A 25,362-nucleotide genomic window follows, 5' to 3' on the forward strand; every position below is an offset into this window, starting at 1 on the left:
AATGAAGTGAATTCATGATGTTATTGTCAAAGCTAGCAGGTGTTTGTTTTCCTGAACACTTTCTCTGTCTTCCATTGTTCAGACAATCAGTGTTTATTTGATGCTGTGCTGATTGAGTTTTATAGATGATATTGCACACTTGACATGCATGTCTTCATGGTGTTTTTTGTGAGTTTGAAACATTTACATTGTGTTGTATAACATTTTGGTCAATTAAATTTTTTTAATAAAATTGATCTTTTTCCAGTGTTTCTCTGAAAGACATACTGTATTTACTGTTTTGTTTTTTAATAAAAGCATTTTCATTTGCATACTGAAAATAGTTAATGTTTACAACATAACTGCCTTTTTATTCTTTATGGTGGCAAAAACGAGCTTGGTGACAGAGGATGCAGTGTAGTAATTTGGGCATGTTGTCTTTAAATGAGTTTGACATATCAATAAATAATGGAAGATCCTTACAAAAATATGCATGTTTATTATGCTTTATGTATTTATTTGTTCATTCATTCATTCATTCATTTATAATTTCTGTTTTTATTCCTAGGGTTCAAATGGTAGAGAATGGTAAATCACAGAAACACAAATGTGAACAATTTTAACTTTAAAACACAATGTAATATACAATGTAAATTTTAGAAGCACGTCATTTGATTAGTAAATATATTTGTCTTTGGTCAAAAAAAAAAAATACAAATCTTAAAAATGTGTCTTATATTTAATGAGAGGAATCTATCTGTTGGATACAACTGCGACTGCTGGGCATGTGCACATCAATATTGCCCAATGTTTGTCAAGCTGAACAACGGAGGAAGGTGAAGACGTTAATAAAACAGAATCTAATAAGTAGCAAGCTTAATCTATTGTTAACCGAATCTATCCCTTCAGCCGAAAAACGAAAGACATCTGTCATAAATGGATAAGGAAGTGTGACGCTGCTGCTCAGCTTTGATCTCATTGGCTGTGACTTTTCAGGACAGTCTGTGGTTGGACTATCTTTTAACCCATATTAAACAGCGCATCATGTTAAAAAGTATGTTTTGCTCCTATCATCACATTAGTAATATATTAAGTCAACAATGAAGTGTTGCTATCTTGAGAAAAATGACATCTTAGCGAGATCCTAATCCTAACCCTAAGCATAACTTCAATGAACTACAAAAAACAGCCCCCTAGTGTTGCCTTTCTATAGATAGAACGACGGAGGCTTGTGGGTAATGTAGTTTAAAACTTTTTATTAACGAAACTAAATAAATTATTTATTTTAAGGTAAACTGGATATCTAAATATGTTTATTGTGCAAACATCTGTGATATATTTGAGAGGCAGGCTGAAATGTGGTATTTTACAGTGAGCAATATTTAAAATGCTTTTATGCCAGCTTTCCACTTATTTCTGAAAACTGAGCTCAACATTATTTATCAGCATAGCATAAGTAATAATCCTGCCCATTTTCTCTTTGATATGTTAATTGGACTCTGATTTACAGCCATTTGAAATGTACAGTTTTGGGCTCTTCCGGGGGGTGCTACTGGGCCCCTGGGGGTAGCAGGGCAGTAAAACCTACATATATGTATTCTACTCATCATGAACAACAAACTGAGCTGAGTCACATTTATATCTGACAGTTTTCACAGTCCTCTGTTTTCTATTCTATTCATCATGGCTATTATACCTTTTGACAGGACATTGTGAGGCCATCTGATGAAACATGGAAAAATTAGAAAGAAATGATTTAATAATGAAAATAATAGATTATTTATTTGATTTTTGAAGTAAATGGCAAGAAATATAATGGATGAACCTGCAACAACTTGCCTTTATCTATTCCCACTGTAAAGCAGTAATCAAGGACAATGTATACACATTGTGATACTTCACTATTACACAAGGACAAATTCATGCAGTGCTAAGAATATTAATTTATATATATATATATATATATATATATATATATATATATATATATATATATTAGCATTATATATAACTAATTAGCCGAAATCAGTGTAAAAATGTCCTCCTCACCCCCGTATCTTGCTCCTCAGGTGCTGGACATCAGTAATGTGCCTGCTCTTGGTTTTAATGCAGTACAAGATCCACGTTGATCATTCCTGCTACATTCTCAGTTATCCCTTAAGTGTTTGTAACAATAAAGCCCATGGCACCATCTTGTAATGCAGAATAATTAATCTCGTAACTCCCTTTATTTCACTAAAAAAATGTTCATATTTGTTACTAAAATATAAAAAAATACTTTCTGGTGTACTGATGTCCCAGATGTTATTAATCCGATCAAAAATGTTTATGTCTTAAATAAAAAAATAATCCCAATAATTAATATGTCGTTTTTCCAAGTCTAAAATAAACACATATGAGCCTACCTAGTAAAATAATGTATTTACCAAGAATCTTCAGAACACAATATTCACCATTTTCATTTTATTGAAGCATAGACTATAAAGTTGATAAAGTAGCATCAAGACAAATAAGATTCAATGAAAATAATTATCATCAAAAATACATTAACCTCATATATAAATCAGTTCACACAGATGAGTGATGAAATGTCCTTAAAAGTCACACAGTCCCATCCAGTCAACTGTGATACAGATCATGTGATACATATAAGACATGTGATACTGTTTCAGAAAATAATGATTCCCATCATCACATCTAAACTGGTTTCATCTCCCCATCGTGTTCTTCTTCTCTCGTGTCTGGAAACAGTTTGTGGTTGATGTCCAGCACTGATGTGGTGTAGCTTGTTCTCAGCCAGAGGATCTCTCAGTCCTAAGATCCCAGACCTGGTCAAAATGAAACAAACAATCCAGATGAAGTTGTTTAATGGACAGAAAGCTCAGCTTATGTTCTGTGTGATTTTAGCAGTGTGAGCAACTATGACCCTTGTAGTACTGTACACTTACCATTCTTCAAGCTGCTTTAAGACCTTTTGAGAAGCTTTTTCTCTGAAGAGAATTTACAACATCCTCTTCTTTCTCTCCTTTCAAGAGCATCACTTGGTCAAAACCCCTCATTTGGCTGATGAGATCATCTGTACAAATAAAAATACTGCAATAAATATGTCATTCTGCAAGAATTAAGAAAAAGTTACAGAAGCAAAGGTCTTGCTCATGAGACTCCATTAGCATGTGTAGTTCTCAGAGACTCTAGAATTCATCTGTTGTTGCAGTAAATGTGTTTTCTTCCTCTAGAATCTTTCTCCAAAGTTCCTGACTTCTCTCACAAATGTGTTTTAGTCTGTGCAGTGTAAGGCCTGGCTTCAAACCAATCAACTATCAATTCACAATTTATAACATAACATTTACAAAACAATGAAATAATGTCAATTGGTGTTTATATCAACCAAACCAATTTCATGATACTTGTCTACTTTTAAAACAGGTGGTGTGTTTTTAAAAACATAATATTAAAAATGTCCAGTCACACTTTGCTAACATGCTGTAATTGTAATAGTATAAAACGAAATCAAGGCTGACATGACCAGCTCTGTGAGAGATCATCATAAAATGTTGTATAACACAGCATTGCTTCGACACACACATACCAGAGGACTTCTGTTTGTTTGAGCACAAGATGGCCATCTTCATTTCTCATCCTGAGCAAATAATTTCCTTGGTCTTCCTTCTCTTCTGTGAAACAAGATAATCTCTACTTACTCCTTGTGCAATTAACATTGCTCATTAAAAATAATTAAGTTAATTTAAAGTAAGATTCAGACCAGAGCATTTGATGAGTAAATGTTGATTAAAAAATATTCTAAACAAATGTACCTGGGAAGAGCTGATCATGGCAAGATTCGCTGAGACTCAGTAATAGCTCTTTTAGTTTTTAGGAAGGTTTGTGAGGGTTGGCTCTTAAAATAGCTGTTGAGCTCGATATTTTAGACCTGAAAAAGAAGAACAGCATTATCTGGAAAAAATCCTGTAAGACAGAAGGAAGGACATATTATTAATTACGTGCAGCTTGTACATTACACCTCTGTAAAGATGCTGTATAATTAAATGTTAAATGAATCCATTATTGAAAGCAAGTAATTAATAACAAGCTATAGTCATATGAATTCTTTTGATAGTGTCAGATGAGACCGTCCTGGGGCTTGTACAATATCATACAAGTGTTAAACTGGATTATTAAGACTGTGATGTGTTTAGGGATCATTTTTAAGACTTTGACCCTGTCCAGATACCCACACTTGCAGTCTTGGCCACTTGAGAGTGTGTGTACATGACAGTGTGTGAACGAGACTGTCCCCGGTCTTAATAATGCCAAAGCACAGCGTCCTTAACACACACTAAACCTCTCCAATACTGCTCCGGAGCGCTATACAAAGCTTAGTGTATCCCATCATGCATCATGTTTTGGAATAAATCGTCAGACTTTTTGCCGAGATCTCACAAGAGGTCATGGAAAGCTGTCCAATGTACAGTATGTGAAATATTGATAATTAGATATTAAAAATCTCTTTAAACACATAAGTGTCCCATAAGGCAGTGGCTCCCAATCCTGGTCCTGGAGAAGCCCAACACTGCACATTTGAGATGTCTCCCTGATCAAACACACCTGATTCAACTCATCAGCTCATCAGTGAAGACTCCAAGGCAGATAAGAGAGACGCCAAAACCGTGCAGTGCTGGGGTTCTCCAGGATCAGGATTGGGAAACACAGTCATCAGGTCATGAAAAGTTTGACACACACTTGTGGTCATCATGCTCACTCGAACACTAGGCCAAATACAGGAAAGACGTCAAATAAGTAATCAAGTGGTCAAGTGAAAAGATGGCAAGTGTGGGTATTTGGACAGTGCAACAGTTTAAGAAACAACAAATGCTGTACAAATTATAACAGCAGGAATTTTTGATAAAAGAGACAAACTATCACAGACTTACTGCTGCAAATATCTGCCTCCGCAGCTTTCTGTCTTCTCCATTTCTGAAGGAATCCCTCTCCAGAAACACCACTGGGCTGACTGCCTTTACGTCTTTTCAGCTAAAAATATAAATAATAAAAAAGGGGAGAGAAAATAAAATTGAATTATATACAGAATGTTAATAATGATCTGTGAGCAAAATATTTATATTTATATTTATATATATATATATATATATATATATATATATATATATATATATATATATGAAAATAAATAAATATATATGAAAATATATATATATATATATATATATATATATATATATATATATATATATATATATATATATATATAAACTGATATGAATGAACTGCAAGATGGAAAAATACATGTTTTATTATTTATTTTTAATTTTTTTGGATTCACATTAAAAGGTATTAAAAGCATGGTACAGAACACATGATTACTGTGATATCTGTCATATAAAAGCACATAAAAACATTAGCATTACAGTGATACAAACATAGCTGGTTTGGTGATTATTGTATTGATTATTAATATATCATAGTAAAACTACAGTTACAGTTACTAATGTCCCATTTACTGTGTTTTAACTTCACATTTCATTTATTATTGTGTCGTGATTACCATGCTTTTACTACAAATACAACTTACATCATTGATCCTGAAATTAATAATAATATAAAACGGATCGAAGGTCTATGGCACGTCACGTGACAGATAGAGTTGAATCACACTAATTAGCAGCTGTGTTCATTTATTTAAACGCAATGAAACTCAAAGACAGCCGCGGATAACCGATATAATACAGCGATTAAACATATGGCACTAATCTGATTAATAAAGAAGACAGAATACATTTGATAAAAGGCATTAAGAGAGCGTATATACGACTACTCACCCAAACTGTGGAACTGATAGCAAGTATCGCGCGATGTGTGCTGAATGAGACTTCTTGAACGTGATTTCATAGCGATAAACATCTCCTGTCCTCGTGTCGAATTCTGACGCCAAAAGTTTCCCACTGAAAGCAATGAAGGTCGTAGTGCTTCGATAGTCGACGCCGAGAGGCACATTTGGCGTCATAAAAGTGACGCTAGGGGCGCTTGACCATGCTTCGGTTTTTGACGCCTTTGGAGTGAGAATGGGTTGAAATAAGATTTAAAATGGCTGCTTTTCAAAACATCTCAGTTCAATTTAAATGTTTAAGCTGAAGCCAGAATTTCCTTTTATTATTATAGTTATTATTAATATTCTCATTTTTATTTTTTTACATTTGAATTGAACACTTTAATTGAACATATCACCTACATAACAACTTGAAATAAACTTTTGGCACAATATTACGCTGACAGGGAGTTTAACACTCTACTAAGAACTGTGAAACTGTCAAAACAGGATATGTGCAAATACATGATTAAATGTGCCTTATTGCTGTTAATAATTTGTTTGCAAGTTTAGAGTTTTTGAGGTAAAACTTGCAGGGTATAATATCTCTAAAAACTTATTTTTAGTTACAATGGAGGAATACAATAGTGACAAATGGCATTTTGCTATTCAAATAAAAAGCTTTTCTCACTGAGATGTTGGTGGATCCACATGAGACACAAAACATTTACTTTTCCAAAGATAACACTAAAACTATAAGAAATTGAATTGCAACTAATTCTATTCTGCAGTAGGAAAACAGACAACACCAGACTAGAATAAAGTCTTGAGGAGCAGTGTAGACTGCATCTTTTCACAGTACACCAAAAAAACAAAAAAAAACTGTAGACGGATTCATTTGAGAATAAGATTTTTGGCTCTGCAAGAGAGAAATGTTCTCCAAAACTGCTTTCGGCAGAACTACAATTACTATCACCGGTAGAGAGCAACAGTTGTTGAACAAAGTGATGGCTTTTCAGCACAGGCAATTGATTTTGCGACATTGTTCTTTTAAATCCATCAAATTGGAGGGTGACTGCGAAGTTGCTGTTGACCTACAGTTGGATTGTTGGAAGTTCAGATAAATAGCAAAAGATTAATGAAATTACATTTCTGTGATTTGTGTGAAAAAATGGAAAGTGCTAACATGCAGTGAAGAAATTCATATAAAATCAACCCTGTATGGTATAGAATTACAGTTAATGCAAGATTTGCTGACATACAGTATCTCCAAACTTTCTGACTATGCCTTATCTCAACGTTGCCTTTCGCAAGATTTTTGTTTTCAAATTCCCAAATAACTAGGATTTCAGTGAGCGCTCTGTCACTCAGTTCTTCCCTCTATAATCAATGTACCGCTAATGCATTCTGGGTAAAGCCCACATTTTTCTTCTTTGCTGTTGCTGTGTTTCCTTGTCCATTTTCTGCAACTTTCTTCTTCTTCTTCGGCCTTTCAAAGACATTTGAATTTCATGTAAAGCATCCCTTTTTAGAGCACCAAATCAGTATATTACAACGATTTATAAAGGATCTTGTGACAGTGAAGACTGGAGTAATGTCTGCTGAAAATTCAGCTTCGTCATCATAGGAGAAAATTTCATTTTACATTTAAAAGCACATTTATTCAGGAATAAAATGTATATCATGTATGTTGGTGAACCTCTAATGTACAAAACCATGTTATTTATTTGACTAAAGATCATAAATTATTAAATATTCAAGCTCCTCTTTTCCCTATAATGAAAGTAAATGGTGAGCTGTCATTGATACCTTCAACCTTTACTGTATAGACAAAAAGCAACCTTGAGATTTAGCTTAACATCTCCTTTTGTGATAGTAAATCATACAGGATTAGAATTATATTAAGGTGTGTAAGTTATGGGGTGATTTATACCCCTAAGTAAAAAGTGGCACAGCTTACCCCACTGATTCATTCTTTGCAACGCCTAGAAAAAAATAAACACTTACAAAGGCACTTCAGAAGAGGGACCACCCATGTTATCTGCCTTTCTTTTCCTCTTTTCCTCTTTTTCCCTTTCTCTTTTGTTACAAAGTCTGGATCTTCCTTCACATTCACCTGATAGCTAAAACAGACAAACAGACAAAAACACATTTAAAAGCTTTAAGAACTTCAGTCTAAACACCCCCACCCGCCCCAAAAGGACAAATATACACTGACCAATGACAATGAGTAAATTATGGTGATTACACAATAATGCTTAATGGCCACTGATGATAATTATATAATTACAGTAATTATGCCCAAGGATAATTACAGCAAGAGACAAGCTTCTATTTCCATAAAGCATGATTCAGATGTGGCGGGAGGTGAGCAGACCAAATCAGTTCATTACAATTACCATAACAAATGGTTCAGTTCAGCAGAGAACTTTCAGGGAGAGTTTAAGTGTAAAAGAACACTCGGACACCTTCAGCAGTTTTAGTATCTGACCTCTGCCGTATAAATCAACCTCCCACCTGCAATCACCAGCAGGAGTTGATTTACAAAGCGCCTGATTGTCAAAGTCGCTGATTAGAGATGCACTGTTCTTATCTTATCTGAGACAGAAACAGTCAATGAAAGATATTAGATGGTCCAGCTTTTATATATAAAAATCGTATATATGAAATGTATTTCTGTGTATGAAATATCAATTCATGTTAAATGTTTACTTGCGCAGATTTATGCCTCAGGCTCCAATCCATTCCACCCCAGGACCCCCTCCCACCCAGTCTGATCTGAAGGCCTTAAACGTATTACTTTTCTGACATGCCACAGGTTTCTTTCCAATAAATAAATTAATTTTCTGAAAGACAGCCAACGTAGCGAGAAAATTGGAATGGATATTGTCCAGAACTGCGCACATTCAAATCATCAGAATTAATTTTCATCAACTCCAAAGTCAAGAAAGAAAGAAAAAAAAAAAAAGTATGATTGCATATTTGAATAGTAAATGGATTAAAACTCATTTCCAAGTGCAGCTTCTGGCTGCTGATGCCATTTCTCTAAATCAAAAGCCTGAATCTGTGAAACTATGTGCAGTCCTTGCTACCAAAAATTCCATGTCATGTGACATGTCATTGCTGTATCCTCTGTCAGTGTTTTACATGCTTTTGTCCATGCTTTCCTCTTAAGGTGTTTTCATCTGAAATAAAGAATATAACAAACATCTGATGGAAACTTTTTTACTGCTTTTCTCAAACGTTTAAGAATTAAATGCAATATATATATTTTTTTTAAAATGTATGTTTATGTATGTATATTTGTGTGCAAGTAAGATTGTAAAGATTGTGGTTGGTATGATTTTTATAGTTTCTTGCTCACCAAAGCTGCATTTATGTTTGCAAAAATACAGTTTGAACAGGAATATTGTGAAATAGCACTACTAATAAAAAGAGCTGCTTTCTATTTCATTATATTTTAAAATGTACTTAATTAATTCCTGAATTTTCAGGAGCCATTACTCCAGTCTTTAGTGTCACACGCTCCTTCACACATCATTCTAATATGCCGATTTGGTGCTCAAGAAACATTTATTCTTATCAATGTTAAAAAGACTTGTGCTGACTAATATTTTAGTGGAAACCATTTTTAATTTGACATTTTAATTATTCCACTCTACGAGTACCAGTAAAACACTGTATTAAGATGGTTGGCAGGTAATAAACAAAAGAGACAATATACATGGAAATATCAAAGAGATGAAGAAGCTTTAGAAGCTGTATTATGCTAATGTAAAGGTGCACGGGAAAGTAGGGCTACAGTATTTGTGGGTTTGACACACCACAGGGAAGCCAAGTCTAATCAATGGCTTACTATCAGGGAAAGCCATCTAGATCACTCCGGCCAAACCGGAGCTCGAAGCTGTCAAGGAGAATCATATTCCACTACAAAAATATCAGCATGGCAAGAAGTAGGATGCATTAGAGAACAGACTTGCATAATGGCAAAATACTATTACTATCGTTCACAGATGATGAGTGTTTTTCTGCAGCCGCCTTGAAGAGGGAAGACTGCACTGTTTGCTTCGCTCTGTGTAACAGTGTATTCTTGTTACATCAAGGTTTTCATAACCTATGAATCGCGATCACAGGCTTGATTGCTCGCTGACTAAATGCTTTTAGGTTATGCTCCGTGTAGCAGTCTGTTCTTGTTATATTTGGGCCTCTGTAACCTACAGTACGAAACAGGCTCTGAATGATATGTCTGCATAAATATTCCTTTAGAGCAAAGCTAACAGGGCCTCTTAATTAAGCCAGACTTGAAGACAGAATCCCAGGGGCACGACGAAAGAAAATTAATGGTGACATTGAAAAACTACCTTCCTGTGTGTTTCCCCTTTTCCTTCATGCTGAGGCTTCACCTTGCCTTTGGCCTTTGCTTTCTTTTACTTGAGCTTTACTCTACGGAGGAACAAAAAAGGAAGAGGAAAAAATGATTAGAGGAATATGAGGCAAACCTATGAGAAAAAAAGAAGGAGGGGTGGGAATAGATGAGACGAGGAGATACATAAAAAGCCCATTAGTGCTGAAGAGTTCTGAATCCATATTATCGCTTTACAAATAAACATCTCCCTTCACTGGAGTGTGTGACAGTCTGCCAGCAGGCCTCGTCACAACAGGCTGCTGTCAGCAACACTTACAGGTGTCTAAGTCTTTCATCAGCGTAATTACAAATGCCAGAAACGGATGGATGTCCCCGGCGTTAGTGTGCCCTTATAATGCATTAGATATCAAAGTAAAATAATTTATTCATAAAGAAGATGGAGTATAACTCTCTGAATAATGAATGCAAGCTCTTTGGCGCTCACTTCACACTTGGTTAGATTTACGATTTCTGGTGCACATCATTTGTTTGGGAGGCTCAATTTGTCGCCATCTTTCGCAGTAACACGAAAGGCGTTTCCTGCTGCAAAGTGCAGCGCTGTGTATAATAATGTGCAGCTGTTGTTTGTGTTGCCATTAAATCATGCTTATTCTCAGCTGAATAACAAATATTTAGCTCACTTGTATACTCATATACAGAATTCACAGATGCATTAGGGGTGATGGTGGGTTTGAATGGAGTGTTTGCTAAAAAGGCACAATTACAGATGGAAGTAAGTCGAGATCAAGGGCTTCTTTTACCTACTGTACAATTGGACAAGTGTTTGAGGATGTGATGCAATTGAAAATGCATTTGTTTGTGATCTATAAAGGGCCTAGTGGTGTGTTGTAATTTTCCTAACAGCTGTACTCACACATATGCATCATCACTCGAGCCTCGAGCTTTCACAGAGTTGGAGCCTTCTGCCGTCCCTAAAAGTCAATGCCAACAATTCAACTGAATTCACTGTTGAATGCATTCAATTCAGATTTCACTGAAGGCAGCCCATGTGCAAAGTAGATGTCTTAATATGTTCATAAACTTCACCAAATAAGTTTACTAATTAATTTATACACACGAATTTTAATATTTCTAAGATATCACCATATGAATGAATGGGTAATGTTTATCCATAATGTTTAATCAGAGTACAATAAGACAAATGTTTTGTTTACAAGTTTCTAAAATGATTAAATATGCAAATGGAATAATGTAATTAAATATAAATTAATTTGCATATATTTCCAGAAGAGAAACCTAATGTAAAATTTACAGTTGTATAATACATGCAGTTTTATGACTTCATTGCATACACTGATAGATCGCATATAATTAACTTATTTATTTACATATTTTATACACATTTTCTCTTTTACTAAAATACTTTTACTAAGGCACATACCATTCCCTACCATTTAAAAATCCAAAAACATTAATATATTAATTTAGTATTAATTAACAACTTTTTAAAAGCTTACTTCATATTTCTGAGCTTGTGTGAACATCTTTCATTGTTTTTGACTAAATTGCGCTGTGTAGTGTGCTGTGACGCATTTGACATTCAGTGCGCGGTTCCTTTAAGAGACCCCGGAAGTGGATGTGAAGCGCAACATTATGTACAAGGTTTATTTTGGTTCGTATTTGTCAGGCGCGCAATGACGCCTTTCCACTTAAGTACAGCCGCGCGCTCTTTGCTAAAGTATTATCGACACAGGGCAGTGTTAAAAACGGTCCAGAGACTCAGAGTGTGGGAGTTCAGAAACATGTATCTATGTTCTTCCATCGCATGGCACAACAGCATGGAGGAGATCCTGAAAAAAACAGTGGCCACATTTCCCAGCTATGAGATGAGAGACAAGTCTCCACCTCCACCTGAATCCAACAGTCTGGAGTTCATGCATTTCTACAAAAGTTTAGAGAAAGATCAAAAACTGGAGTTTCTCGAGAAGTTGTCTTATGATTTCGGGGTAGATCACAGATGGGCTTCGGATTTGGCTGCGAAGTTGCTGGACACTCAAGTGCGGGATGTGGCCACCATCCTGCAGGTGGAGGACAGGTTACGGTACAGTTTAACACCCCGCTACCGACAGCTGCTCACGCACATCAGCAGGGTTCAGAGCGGGGTGAAGTTCCTGGTGGACCTCAGTGCAGATCTCATCGAGTTAGCGTCCACAAAAATTACTGACAGCCCACATATGAGGGTAAATACACGTCATTTTATTGTTATCCTTTATGAAATGTAGATGTCAAATGTATTAGTTTTTGGGTGATTCCAAGAAAAAGAGTGCCCTTATGAACATATTTATATAAAATATGGATATAACTAAAATATATAAAATTACAATTCTAAATTACAAGTCTACATTGTGAGATATAAACTTGCAGTTGCATGGAAAAAGTCAGAATTATAAGTCACAATTACCTTTTTATTTTTAATTTTGTGGCAGAAAAAAGAACTGAACTGCGAAATGTAAAATCAGAAAAGTAAAGTAAATATTTTGAGTAAATATTGAATAATTATGTTCAGTTTTTCCCCTTCAGAAAAAAAGTAAAAATTGTGAAATAAAAAGTTACCTTAATTATCTTAATTATCTTATTAATTAACTTAATTATTAATTATTCTGTGGCTTTATGATCAAGCATGTTGAAAAAACAAAAAACAAAACTATAGATAGATTGATATAGATTTTAGTGAACATATAAAAAATGGTGTCCCCAGGTTATGACTATCATAAATGTTCTTTTTACCTTATGACTCTTTGAAGAACTCGATGTTTCCATCATTTTGTACAATAAATATCTAATTATTTGAAAACATGACATATTTGTAGAAATATCAGCATCATCTCCACATGACCTTCTGTTTTTTCCAATGGTTTCAGTGAATATGCATTTGTAACATTGGCTTTGGTTATGTCATGGCATGCCAACTTGTGATGTGCCCTTTCCCCTACTTTAGATCCGGGTGCTCTCTGATTTCGCATGGTTTGTTGTGTTTGGAGCCAAACGACCTTTGTCCCACATCAATGAACGTCACAGGCTTCAGCTGTGACACAGTTTGTAATGTTGTGGTGCCAGATATACACATGAATTTATGGCATGCAATTTTTAATTTAGGCCTTGATATCATGGAAACTTGTCTGTTGTACATACAAAGCCTACAGTGCCTTATAACTCCTCTAAATTTGGTCAAACTGATATCATTTTTCATCTGTTGGAGAACATGATTTTCTTTTTATGAATTATTTAGAAATCAAAAAATAATTTGCTGTTAGGAATTGTATTCATTTTTATGCCTGCAAAAGTCTGCAGTATTGGAATGCTTGTCGTTTTAACGCTTAAAATTTAATCCTTTTGCATGCTTTTGTGTTGTATATTTTGGCTAATTTGATTATGCTTTCAGCTCAATTTTTCACATTTACCAAGTTTAAGTTCCATTCAGCAGAATTTTACATATCTCTTCTTTTCTTTTCCTAAGTGTTTTCAGGCCAAACAGGTCTCACCACACCAAAAAAAAAGTAATAATATAAAAAAAATATTTCTGCTTTTGTCTCGCGGTACCTAGCAAACTTCAGTTGTGGCACCATCTTTATTTTTCAAAAGTGAGCTACAGTTGCTCTAGCTCTATGAAGTAAAAAGAAATCATTGAACTCTGGGCAGATTTCTCCATTCAGTCAAAGAGATGTTAGTGTTGTAGATAGCATGGTGGTCACTTGCATAGCACCTTGTCCTGATGATTATTTTGAAGACAAGTCAATCTCAGCTCCAGTGATTTTTTTTTTTTTTTTTAACGTTATCCCAAAGTTCCTGGGCAGCTCTTTGGTCTTCATGTTAGCAGGGATGATCTGATCTGCTGTTTTAGTAATGAGACTTAACAAAGTCAACATTTATTGTGGACTTGAACAGGTGAATTGAAGTTTTTTTTTAATTCCATATATTGAGATTTTTTATTTTTTTCGCATTGTAAATATGTTTCTGTAGCTCAAGTTGTAGAGCATTGTGCTATGAAGCGCAAGGTTGGGGGTTCGATTCCCCGGGAACACATGATGGGTAAAAATGTATAGCCTGAATGCACTGTAAGTTGCTTTGGATAAAACGTCTGCTAAATGCATACATTTAATTTAATTTGAATTTTGTAAAAACGTTATAAGAGAACATTTTACTTTGGTCTTTCTACTTCAGAATTACTCATTTGATTTATTGTTACTCGCTGTTTCTTTGTAAATGAGTGAAATTAGTTTCTCTGACAATTTTCATTGAAGGGTGAGTTGACATTTATTATCTTTAGAATTTAATATTTGTGTACTGCTTACTGCATATTATCTACTATTTCTTAGTAGTATATGTGAAGCAGTACCCATATGCAAGAATAATTATGCTTAATTGTTGTCTCACGAGCTTACACTATTATGTGCATGTTTAATTTTGTGAATTGTTTTCATTTATTAACTTGGAAATATGTTATTATTAATTCATAAAAAAAATAATTTAATGCAGAAATAATAAGATTAATATGGTAGTTTACTATTCTGAACAGTATTAACTTTATGGAGAATAGACATTATAAATAATTACCTAATAAAATTTCATTTAAATTGGTTGTAATTTGAGTTATTTTGAGTGGGAAATAATCTGTGAATGCTGAATACTTCCTGGAAGCACTAATCATGTCAAGCTGACATTCAGCCAAGAAATAATTTGGTCCCATGATCATTGTGTGTTTTTCACTTCATTTAAAAGTCTTTTTAATAGTTAGTGAGTGTTAGAGCACAGCTCTCAGTGGTTGCGTCCTGTGCTTCTCTCTCCGTAATAATATTGCTTAACAGCATATCCCTAAGGAATGCTTCAGAGAGACCATCTGGCACACTTCCAGCCCACTGAGCCCTATCAGAAAAGATTGTGTGACATTGATATGTCATTAATATGTCTATGAGCTAGTGACAATTGGTTGAAATTTGCAGATAGTTGCAGGGTAAGATCGTTTTTCAGTTTCCCTAAGCAGTTTCCCAGTTGCTTAGATTAGTTACAATTGCATGCTCAGACCAGAGCAAAGTTAAAATGACAATAATCAGTGAAGACAGAGAACAACTAAGATGCTGAGCTTTGCAATAAAATGTATTCGCACATCCTAAACTCTCACAAGCTCTCATGCAAGATCCCAAAGAAACGTCATTTCAAATTTTTGACCAGGTGCATTTCTTGATATATAATCAATAAACAGACATTGTCAGCCAAACTCCTCCAAGTCTGCATTATAATGGACAATCACCAAGAGCTAAGAGTGGTTTTCTATGAGCAATTTAGGTTGACATCGCTGCCATGTCCTCTGCAAGTTACATTGGGTGCCTTAAGACATTTACATTTCCTCAGTCCATTAGTTTTGAGATTTACATTAGAGATTTATATTAGCAGGGGAGATCTGCTCTCTGAAGCATTTGAAACAAGTTGTATTCAAAGCCTTTTAAAGTAGAAAATTCTGGACTAGAATCCAGACGAAAATGTTAAATGTTTACAGTGGCTATATACATTGTTGTAATATTGATTACACTGTGTTTTACATGAAGTGAAAATCAAAAAACTAATAAGCCACTTCTATCATTTTTTAGCATATTTTGCTAAGCTACATTTGTGATAATAATTTAAGTGTTTACACTGTTAATCCTTTCATTGGTGTAAATGTACATTTAAATACTTAAATACTATTTATTAATGAAAAAAAGTGTTTGCACTTTCAAAGTTCTAGATCAAGAATTCCAAAAATTAACACTAAATTAATTCTTTCCAAATATATTTACGTTCCACAAAAGAAAGTCACACAGGTTTAGAACAAGAAGAGACTGAGTACATTTTGTGGGAATGTTTTTTTTTTTTTTTTTTTTTTTTTGGATGGACTATCTCTGCAAACCATTTTTGTATATTTTTTGCAGCATATTTTACAAAGCAACGTTTTCTCAAATGTTCAAGACAGGCTTTAATTTTTATGTATGAACATGTGAGAATTGCTTTAATGTCAGGTTTCTTCCATTTGCACCTTCCTTCTTCACTTTTCTTTCACGTCAGTAAAATCAGAGAATGTCAAAAGCCCACTTTCAGGGACACGTCCTTGACATTCTTGCTCCTTTTGTGAAGAGCAAATTCTGCAATCTATTATGGGATTAATGTTCGGCCAAAAGTGTTACAGTCACAAATAAACAAATAAAAAGAATAATAATTTAACCAAAATGTAAAAACGCAAGAAAAAGATATTGCACAAAATAAAAAAATGAAAGCAAAGTGTAAATCAAAAATGGAATAATGCACATAAAAAACTTTTAAACATACTTATTTATATATATATTTTTATCCATGACTGAGATACTTAGGTGGGCAAATGTTCTCTGCCCTCTCAAGTTTTTAGCGTGGCAAATGTTTTTCGCACACTAGAGTGGGATTTAATCATTTGCAATCTCTGTATCTGCCTTGAAGTTTATAGTTTAGCATGAGTTAGATATCTTCCCCTCTCTGATGCACACAAGAAAAGAAAAAGAGGTCTAAACAGCGCAGCGCTTTTGAAAGTTGTGGCCTGCAGTCAATGACACATATCAAAGTTGGATTCCACTTATGCACGCTTGGCCCTAGAGTAAATTCAGCCGTGTAAGCAAATACAAAACCCTTTCGGTTGAAGAATTTCAAATGCTTTCGGCTGCCCTGAATTTTAAGGTAAAATGCCAAATAAATGCTTAGAAGTAATTTCCCAGTCCAGAGAGGATTTGATAAGTTTAAAGTTAAGTGGAACGGTGACTTCTGGGCCGGCCATAGGCTGAGGACTGCACTCTGAGTAAAGCTGAGATAGACAGAAAAGCGAAATGACGTAGACTGCATTGCCAGTTTAGTCCCTGATCGCCTTGCTTTCCCTGAACATCCATCCTGTTTTCAGGCAGCATTACAATCCCAACTTTGTTAGATTGTTTTGAGCTATTGGGAGCCTCCGACACCTTTACCTCGTCACCCCCTGGTTATTTTCCACATACAAATGCATCACTTAGTGACAAATTTATGAATTCTGATCTAAGCGAGCGGGTTTATTGGGAAAAGCGTGCCCGAGAAATGGTAATTCGAGATCTTTTTGCTTGCAGGCACAGCTGAAAGTGCTACAATAAGGTCAGATTTTACGTGTACTACCTATAGATGAAGCCAAAGCACGTACAGATGGCCGACGTGGATGTTTGATTGACAGCTCCACAATTCTTTAAAGCACATGCATCTGTGGGACAGGCTAGTGTAAAAGCCACTTCGTGTGAGTGCCCCGGCGAATAGATCCAGATATTTGTATGCATGTTGTGTTGCTCATCACCATTATGAAAGAAATCTGACCCTCGAGGGAGAGTGCAGAACCATATCTCATGTGGGAAGCAACAGCTCTTCGATGAAATGGAGCTGTGTTTACCACAGAAATCTTTCAGCATCCTCGTATGGAGGCTAACACAAATCTCAGCGATCTAATGAGAACACCACCAGAGCAAAAAAAACAGACGCTAAGAGCCGAAGAAGAAATTAAGACTCTGCTGAAAGTATTGTGTACTGTACAGATGAAATGGCAACAACTGTGAGATGGTTTCACACGATCTGTGAAAGTGGCTGTGAAATATGAATTCCCTCGACGGAAGCTGCACACTTTATAATTGGGCACCATTATGAGCGCAGCTGTACTGGGAACTATTCTTGAAAATTGGTAGGTATTACACATGAATTATAATATTAAACTGGCTGTGTTCCACACTTTTGCGCTGCATTATTTTTCCCCTGAAGTCCATTTATAATATTAGTCAAGGTTTTTTGCACATGCTTTAGTTAACCCTCTCTTTGACCCTTAGGATTAAACAGACTGTCTTTGCCGCTCTACTTTTAAGACTGTATGTAAATAACCTCTTCGCAATAATGGGATGATTTCTGAATGAACAATTTCGGCAGCTTAGTTATCATAAATGGTCTGAGCGTGTGCAGACTGGAAGAAATTTTGCATTGGGAACCACCATTCCGGGTGGTTCAGTTCAGTTTTTTAACTGAACAATGTATAACCATCCTTAACTTTTAATGTAATTTATAACAAGGTTCTGTTGGATTTATGAAAAAAAGAAGCTGTTTAAAATATTTTGTTTTAATTTGAACATAACTTGCATAGCTTATATAGAAAATCGAAAAGTGTGTGTTTGGAAGAAAAAATGAAAGGTGTCATAGAATGTAAAAATCTATTTTATATGGTGTTTGAACACAGTTGTGTGGCCGCAGTGTGGAAACAACCAGCCTATAAAGTGACGTTAAGCATCACTCATGAGCTCTTGAAGCTCCGTTTACCAGGTTTTCACAACAAAACCAGCCCAATTGCTACTCCAAACTTTTGAGGGTGTTTCCCCAGTAAAAATCACATGCCGGTGGGGTAAAATAAATGCTATTGGTGGAATTACCCTGGTAAAATTAGCTTTGGGGTCGCTTAAAACCATGGACTTGGCAACACTGAGATCCACACTAGTCTGAAAAGGAATGTGGGAGCAGCAGCTCATTTTCATTTAAAGTGGACAAACACAAAAAACTGCGCGTTTCGGCTCATAACCTAAAAGTGGCAATTTCAACAAACTATAAAAAATTCTCCGTGGGGTATTTTGAAATAAACATTCACATACACACACTGGGGACATCAGAGACCAGTTTAAAATATTGTATCAATGCTTTCTATGGCAAGTTTTAAAATGTGAATGAATTTTTTTAATTTGAGTCTTAAATATTAAATAAGTCATTTTGAGATTAAATTGACTAGTTTAGGGATATTATTATAAAACAAAACTATGAAAATCTATTTTTTTTAAATAAAAAGCATATGAAATATTAATAAAAATAATAAAATTAAATGTAAATATGAAAAACTTGACAAATTCAACTAAGTTGGAACACTGTAATTACTAACTAGAAATTAATAAAACTAAAACCGTACCATAACAAAACTATGATAGCAAATATATATAATAGTAAAATAACACTGGTTCAGGGTCTCGTGATTTACAAAGTGCATTTAAAATAATAATAACAACTTTCAGAACCTAAATATGACCACTTTCAGAACTTATTTAACAAATATAGGACTATATGCTATATGTGTATTCTAGTGATGAACTGTGTGTACACTTCACATTCTTCAGTGCTGTTCTTCTTGTGTTTGTATATCTTGGCATGTTAGGATCTGAACAGCAACCTGAAGGGTCTTCTGTCAGAATGGTTCTCTGTTGGGTTACTCCGACTCGAAAGAATCACTTGGCAGTCCCCATGCGAGATCCTTCAGAAGATCAGCCAGTAAGATCTCTCTTATATGTGTAAACGTTTCCTTTTTATTTGCCTTCCCAGTTGAGCCTGTTTTTGTTGTTGTCTGTTTGTTTAAACCTACAGGTACGAGGCAGTCCATCCTGTGCGGAACTGGACGGATATCAAGCGCAGAGTGGGGCCATACCGGAGATGTTACGCTTTCACCCACGCCTCCATGCCTGGAGAACCACTGGTGGTGCTGCACGTTGCCTTAACTGAAGACATAGCAAATAATATCCAGGTAAATGCAAATGGAAATCACATTTGTTATTCATCACAAGGAATAATTTATGGTCAAACTGAGTGTAAACATATTATTGGGTTCATGAAGGGAGAGAGCATCCTTGTGCAAACCTGCTACGATCAGAAAAATATGCAAGGAGACAGTTGTGGAATAAGACAGGCAGTAAAAATGCTCCGAAACAGCACACTGATTCTGCCAGCGCCTCCAATGAGTTTATTAATTTACCATGCACCTCTTATTTTCCCAGGGAATTGTAAGAGAGTTTTCCACTCTAGACACGGATGAGGATGTGAACAAGATCAATGCGGCCATCTTCTACTCCATCTCCTCCACTCAGGCTGGATTGCAGGGGGTGGAGCTTGGAAATTACCTCATCAAGAGGGTGGTCCGAGAACTGCAGGTGGGTAAATGATGTTCAACACAGCTGTTTGAAGAATTATTGCATACAATGGATAAATAATAAATGCTAGGAAAACAATAGGATTTTCAACACCTATATTAAAAATATGACAGTATTACAGTATATATATATATATATATATATATATATATATATATATATATATGACACACACACACACACACACAATTACTCAACATTTTTTGAAATGTTTATTGAAATTATATTTTAATCAAATTCACAGATATAATTTTTTTGTTATACAATTTAAATGATTTTTTTCAATTGTTGTTATTTTTCACCTTCCTATATATATATATATATATATATATATATATATATAATATTGGTATTTTTTTCTTTTTTCCAAAGATAACAAATAAAACATTTTCTCTGTTTTTGCAACCCTTCTCTTGTGATATCAAAGGTCATCACTGACCAACTTTTGCCTGCTGGCCCTGGTTTGGTATTTTGTAAACAAAAACTAATATGCAATTTAATTAATTATTTAAACACAAAATAGAAATTGTACCTAAAATCTGCACCATTAATATATTTGCCCCACATTTAGCACATTTCTAGCTGGAAGAGAGAAAAAGCAGGGAAGCTAATACAATTTGAGCTGTCACCTTCAATTACATAAAGAAGGAGGGACACATGGCATGCCACAGAGCTCTTGCCTCTTTACTAGATGAAGGCTAAATTAAATGGAAAAGAAACGAGAGGCACTCTGGTCTAGAGATTTAGATGAGTTTTGCTTCAGTGGGAATGTTGGTGAAACAAAGTGCTGGATGGCTGTTTGTGTAATAGAGGTTAACCCTAATAAAGAGCTCTCTGTGAAGGGCTGTGGTTCTCAGAGAGCTGATTTCCCCAGATGAGAGATTGAAGGCATCATTTGAGTGGAAATGGACAGTTGATAGATATAATTTCATGCAAATTGTGCATGTCGATGCTCTGGGTTTGTATTTGAATTAGTTTCTGAAGTGTGTGTGCACATGCAGCGCACTTGGTTTCCTTTGAAACAAATTCTCTCCATCTTGGTCCATAAATATCCATATGACCCTTACAAAAAAAACACCATTGTTGCTGTAGTATTGTTACTGAGGTTATTGCTACTACTTTTATAAATAGACTTATACATTGGCAGTTTCATGTTCATATGAGACGAGTTACATGCCAAGATTAACAACTTTGTAATTATTGTTGACTGATTAAATCTGTGAGAAGTTAAAGCTGTTTGTAAAACTTTATGTAGTTTGAAAAAAGTATAAAGTACCTGTTAGAGTCTGAGGTCATACTTCTGCTGAAGAAAGAGTAAAGGTGACTTGCCATGCCACAAGGGGACAATTGGCATGATGGATGGATGATAGACGGAAAAAAAAGAAGTGGAGAAAGATCACAGTGTGATTTAGGAGAATGCGAGGAGGGTATGCTTGTCTTTCAGCAGAATCCTCATGGGGCTCTTTTGCACTCGCTTTCTATCTTACATTCACTCTCTTCTCGTCCTTACGCTCCATTCTCGCTCTCTGTAGCTTTAAACCTGCTGACTGATGTTTTACAGAAAATTGAGTTGATGAATGAAAAGTGACCCTTGGACAGGCTTAATCTTCCTTCACTGCTGTCTGTCTGAAGGAATGATGCACGGCGAAGAATGAGAGCGAGAGGGAAGTGTGATGGACTTGAGATGTGGAGGACTTAAAATCTCGGCTCCTTTGGGGACCAGTCTGACACATTTGGTTTGTTCAGTGCTTTCTTCTTGTTGAATGTGGGCAGAAGAGGGAGAGAAAATGAGCGTGTCTATGTCCTTGTGGGGGAAGAGAAAGAGACACGGTGGACTTGTTCAGCATGGTTTTTAAATTAGTACAAATGGAGTGTGGATGGAGGATAAAAAATAAAGAGAAAAAGAAGTCTACGGAGAGAGGATATAGGTATTTTATATAAAAATATCAAGGTTTACACAAAATATTCACTGTTTTCAACATCGATAATAAGAAATGTTTTTTTTTTTTGCAGCAAATCAGCATATTAAAATGATTAATAATCACGTGACACTGAAGACTAGAATAGCAGCTGAAAATTATTTTTTCTTCTAATAACAGTAATATTTTTTTACATATATAAAAATAGAAAATAGTTTTTTAATTGTATCAATATTTCACATTGTTCAGTGTTTTTACTGTATCGTTGACAAAAAGATAAAATACTTTTTTTTTTTTATTATTATGTGAACAACCAGTCAGTAAAACAGATCCTAATTCAAGATTCACAAGACATGTTCACATTCAGAACTCATTCAATGCAAAAACTGTCTGATTTGAATGTGTAATTAATGAGGTTGAGAGTCATTCATTAGTTTGTCAGTTCGTAAGAGTCATTTGCTTAAAATCTGCTCATAAGAGTCATTAGTCCATGAATCGAGACACTCCTTCTGTTGTTGTTTTTTTAATATGCTGCTCACATACACAACTCAACAGAAAGATGTGTTTTCTTGCCGTTATTTCAAGGTACATATTTTGGGATCCAATAAGAGCTGTACTGTATTTACTGTACTCAAAATAACTGTATTGTAGCTATTTTGTTATAATAAATACTCATTTTATTGTAAAACATATACGACATATATATATATATAAAATGTGTGTGTGTTTTGGTATAGATATGCATTTGAGAGTTAACTGTCTGTGTTTACCTTTCTGTGCAGAGTGAATTTCCTCACAATGCCCAGTTCTCCAGTCTGTCTCCCATCCCTGGCTTCTCCTTATGGCTACAAGGGGCTCTCGGACAGCACAGGAAGGAGGGACGTGCTATAGAGCTTCTGTCTGAGCAGGAGTGGATGGAGGTGGAGGATGTGACTGGAGCCGCCCCTGGTGCCCCGGCCCTGGAGGCCCTGCGCAGGCTCATCAGCACCAGCGAGTGGATCCGCTCCGACCGCCTGATCCGTGCTCTGGAACCTGCCCTAATGCGGCTCTGCGCCTGGTATCTGTACGGAGAGAAACGGCGGGGCTACGCCCTAAATCCTGTGGCCAACTTCCATCTTCAGAACGGCGCCACCATGTGGAGGCTGAACTGGCAAGCGGACACAAGCCCAAGAGGGATCGCCAGCTCTTGCGGCATAATGGTTAATTATCGCTACTTTTTAGAAGAGACCAGCACTAATAGCGCCACCTACCTGCAGAATAAAGTCGTCAAGGCTTCGGAGCAGGTGATGGGACTGGTGTCACAATTCCAGAAGAACAGCAAACTCTGATTCTGCAATGGGACAAAATGTGTTGGCACTCAAATTCAGAGTTATAATTCTGGACAACTCTAATCAGCACAGGGAGGGTTAAACAAGCCCTATATGGATCTATGACTGAAGCCAGTATGTGTCATTCATTGTCAATTTCATTGTTTGTTCAGAAATTGACAATTGTGCTCTGAATAATCCAATAAATAATCCAATAAATCCAATTTTAAAGGCATAGTTCACCCAAAAAAAGAAAATTGTCATCATATACTCACCCTTAAGTTCCAACCCTGTATAATGTTTTTTTTTCTTTTTTAGAGAATCGTCTTTCAGCTGTTTTTTTTTTTTTTTTGTAATCCATAGTAGTTCACAATGACGGCATAATGTCAGAGATAAAACATTATTACAAGTATTAAAGTAGTCCATATGATTTAGTCACTATATTCTGTGAAGCCGTACAACTTTTTGTGAAGAATAAATTGAAATGTAAATAATTTTTTTGCTCTCAAATCATTCATGCAAATCACTTATGGCTCAGGATTGATGTCATTACATGCAAGAACCAATGACATTTGATGCTATTGATGTCCAACCTGCATATTTGATTTGTAAGCAATAATGACTTAAATAGCTTGTTTTATAATATTACGTTATCTTAAGAATACTTTACAGTTCACAAGTTAAACAGACCAATTTCTTTTTGAAACTTGACACACTGTGATCACTACTGTTGTAAAAATATACAACTTTATTTTGAGATGGCCTACACTGAAAATGAAAATGAAAATGCAGTTCTGTAAGTGAGTCAGGAGTTTATTCAGTATTCTGAAAGCATTTGAAAGCCTTGAATCGGCATTTGTTCAGAAATCAAGATACTCTTTGTGTTGTATGGGTTTTAGCATGCAGCTTGGAACAGAACTAGAGAGGAAGATACATTTTCTTGCCATTATTTTGCGGTACACATGGATATGGGATTTTGGGATCTGATGTAAAAACGAGTAAATATATACAATTTAACTATAAAACTTATTACACACAATACATGTAAAAAGAGTTATCTGTATAACAGGACACAGTTTAGAAGGACATGAGGGTGAGCAAATGATGACAATTTCCATCTTTAAGTCAACTATCCCCTTTATTAGGAGATTCCACTTATTTTTTTTTTTAGATGTGCCAAAACTCCACTAATTTCAAGCAAGAAAAGGATAATTGTCCAAATGAATCTATTTTCCTTAGTCCTTTTAAGCAGTGCTTGAGCCTTTGTTTGATTATCCGGTTGCTGATTTTGATGTGGACTTATGCTACACTCTGAAAGACTGGGGGTAATGAAGCAGGAAGAATCTATCAGCCCCTGTCATGTCTTTGCCTTCTCAGCGTGTGTATGTAAGAGAGCGTTCCAGCACGACTGAGTGGAAGCTGCTGTAATAAATGATGCTTTGATTCCTTCATTATTGTGATCTGCTTCACTGTGAAATGGCTGTCTTTATGTATGTTCAAGTCTCTGTGTAAATGTGTCTCAATGTGCACAACGTGCCAGCTAAAAATATTTATTTATGAATTTAAATTCAGCTTATCTTCCAAAACTGATATTTTCTTTTGTTTCCCATCTAAACATGACATACTATCTCAGCGATTTGATCAGTTTTGAGCAATGGAGTATGTTCAAATGTTTTTTGAAGTTAACACAGGACAGTACGCTATCTCTAATGGCCAGATCACATTTGGACAGTTTTTTTTTTTTTTTTTGGTGGTTTAACTAGCGGTGTTTAACCAGATTTAGCACTCTCCAACAAGCATTTTATCCCTCCAAGACTCCCGTCTCTAGTGTCTGATAACAGACTGCAGTGTTCAAGTGGCCTCCTGCCTTTTTTTCCACTCTATTGTTGTGTAAAGTATCTCAGTGTAAGCTGACTGTGAAATTGCACTGTTAATAGTTTTAGTGAAACTA

General features: G+C 35.5%; 1 protein-coding gene across 1 annotated transcript; it reads left to right on the top strand.

Annotated features, from left to right (window-relative positions):
* Positions 1-11,789: 11,789 nt before the first annotated feature.
* Positions 11,790-24,862, top strand: LOC113061438 (malonyl-CoA decarboxylase, mitochondrial-like). Its single transcript, XM_026230552.1, has 5 exons — positions 11,790-12,409; positions 19,420-19,532; positions 19,626-19,782; positions 20,033-20,185; positions 22,887-24,862. Exons 1-5 carry the CDS (start codon positions 11,864-11,866, stop codon positions 23,430-23,432), a joined length of 1,515 nt encoding a protein of 504 aa, XP_026086337.1. The 5' UTR covers positions 11,790-11,863; the 3' UTR covers positions 23,433-24,862.
* Positions 24,863-25,362: the final 500 nt, after the last annotated feature.

This window comes from Carassius auratus, chromosome 43 (genome assembly GCF_003368295.1).
Source record: "Carassius auratus strain Wakin chromosome 43, ASM336829v1, whole genome shotgun sequence".
Lineage (NCBI taxonomy): Eukaryota > Metazoa > Chordata > Actinopteri > Cypriniformes > Cyprinidae > Carassius > Carassius auratus.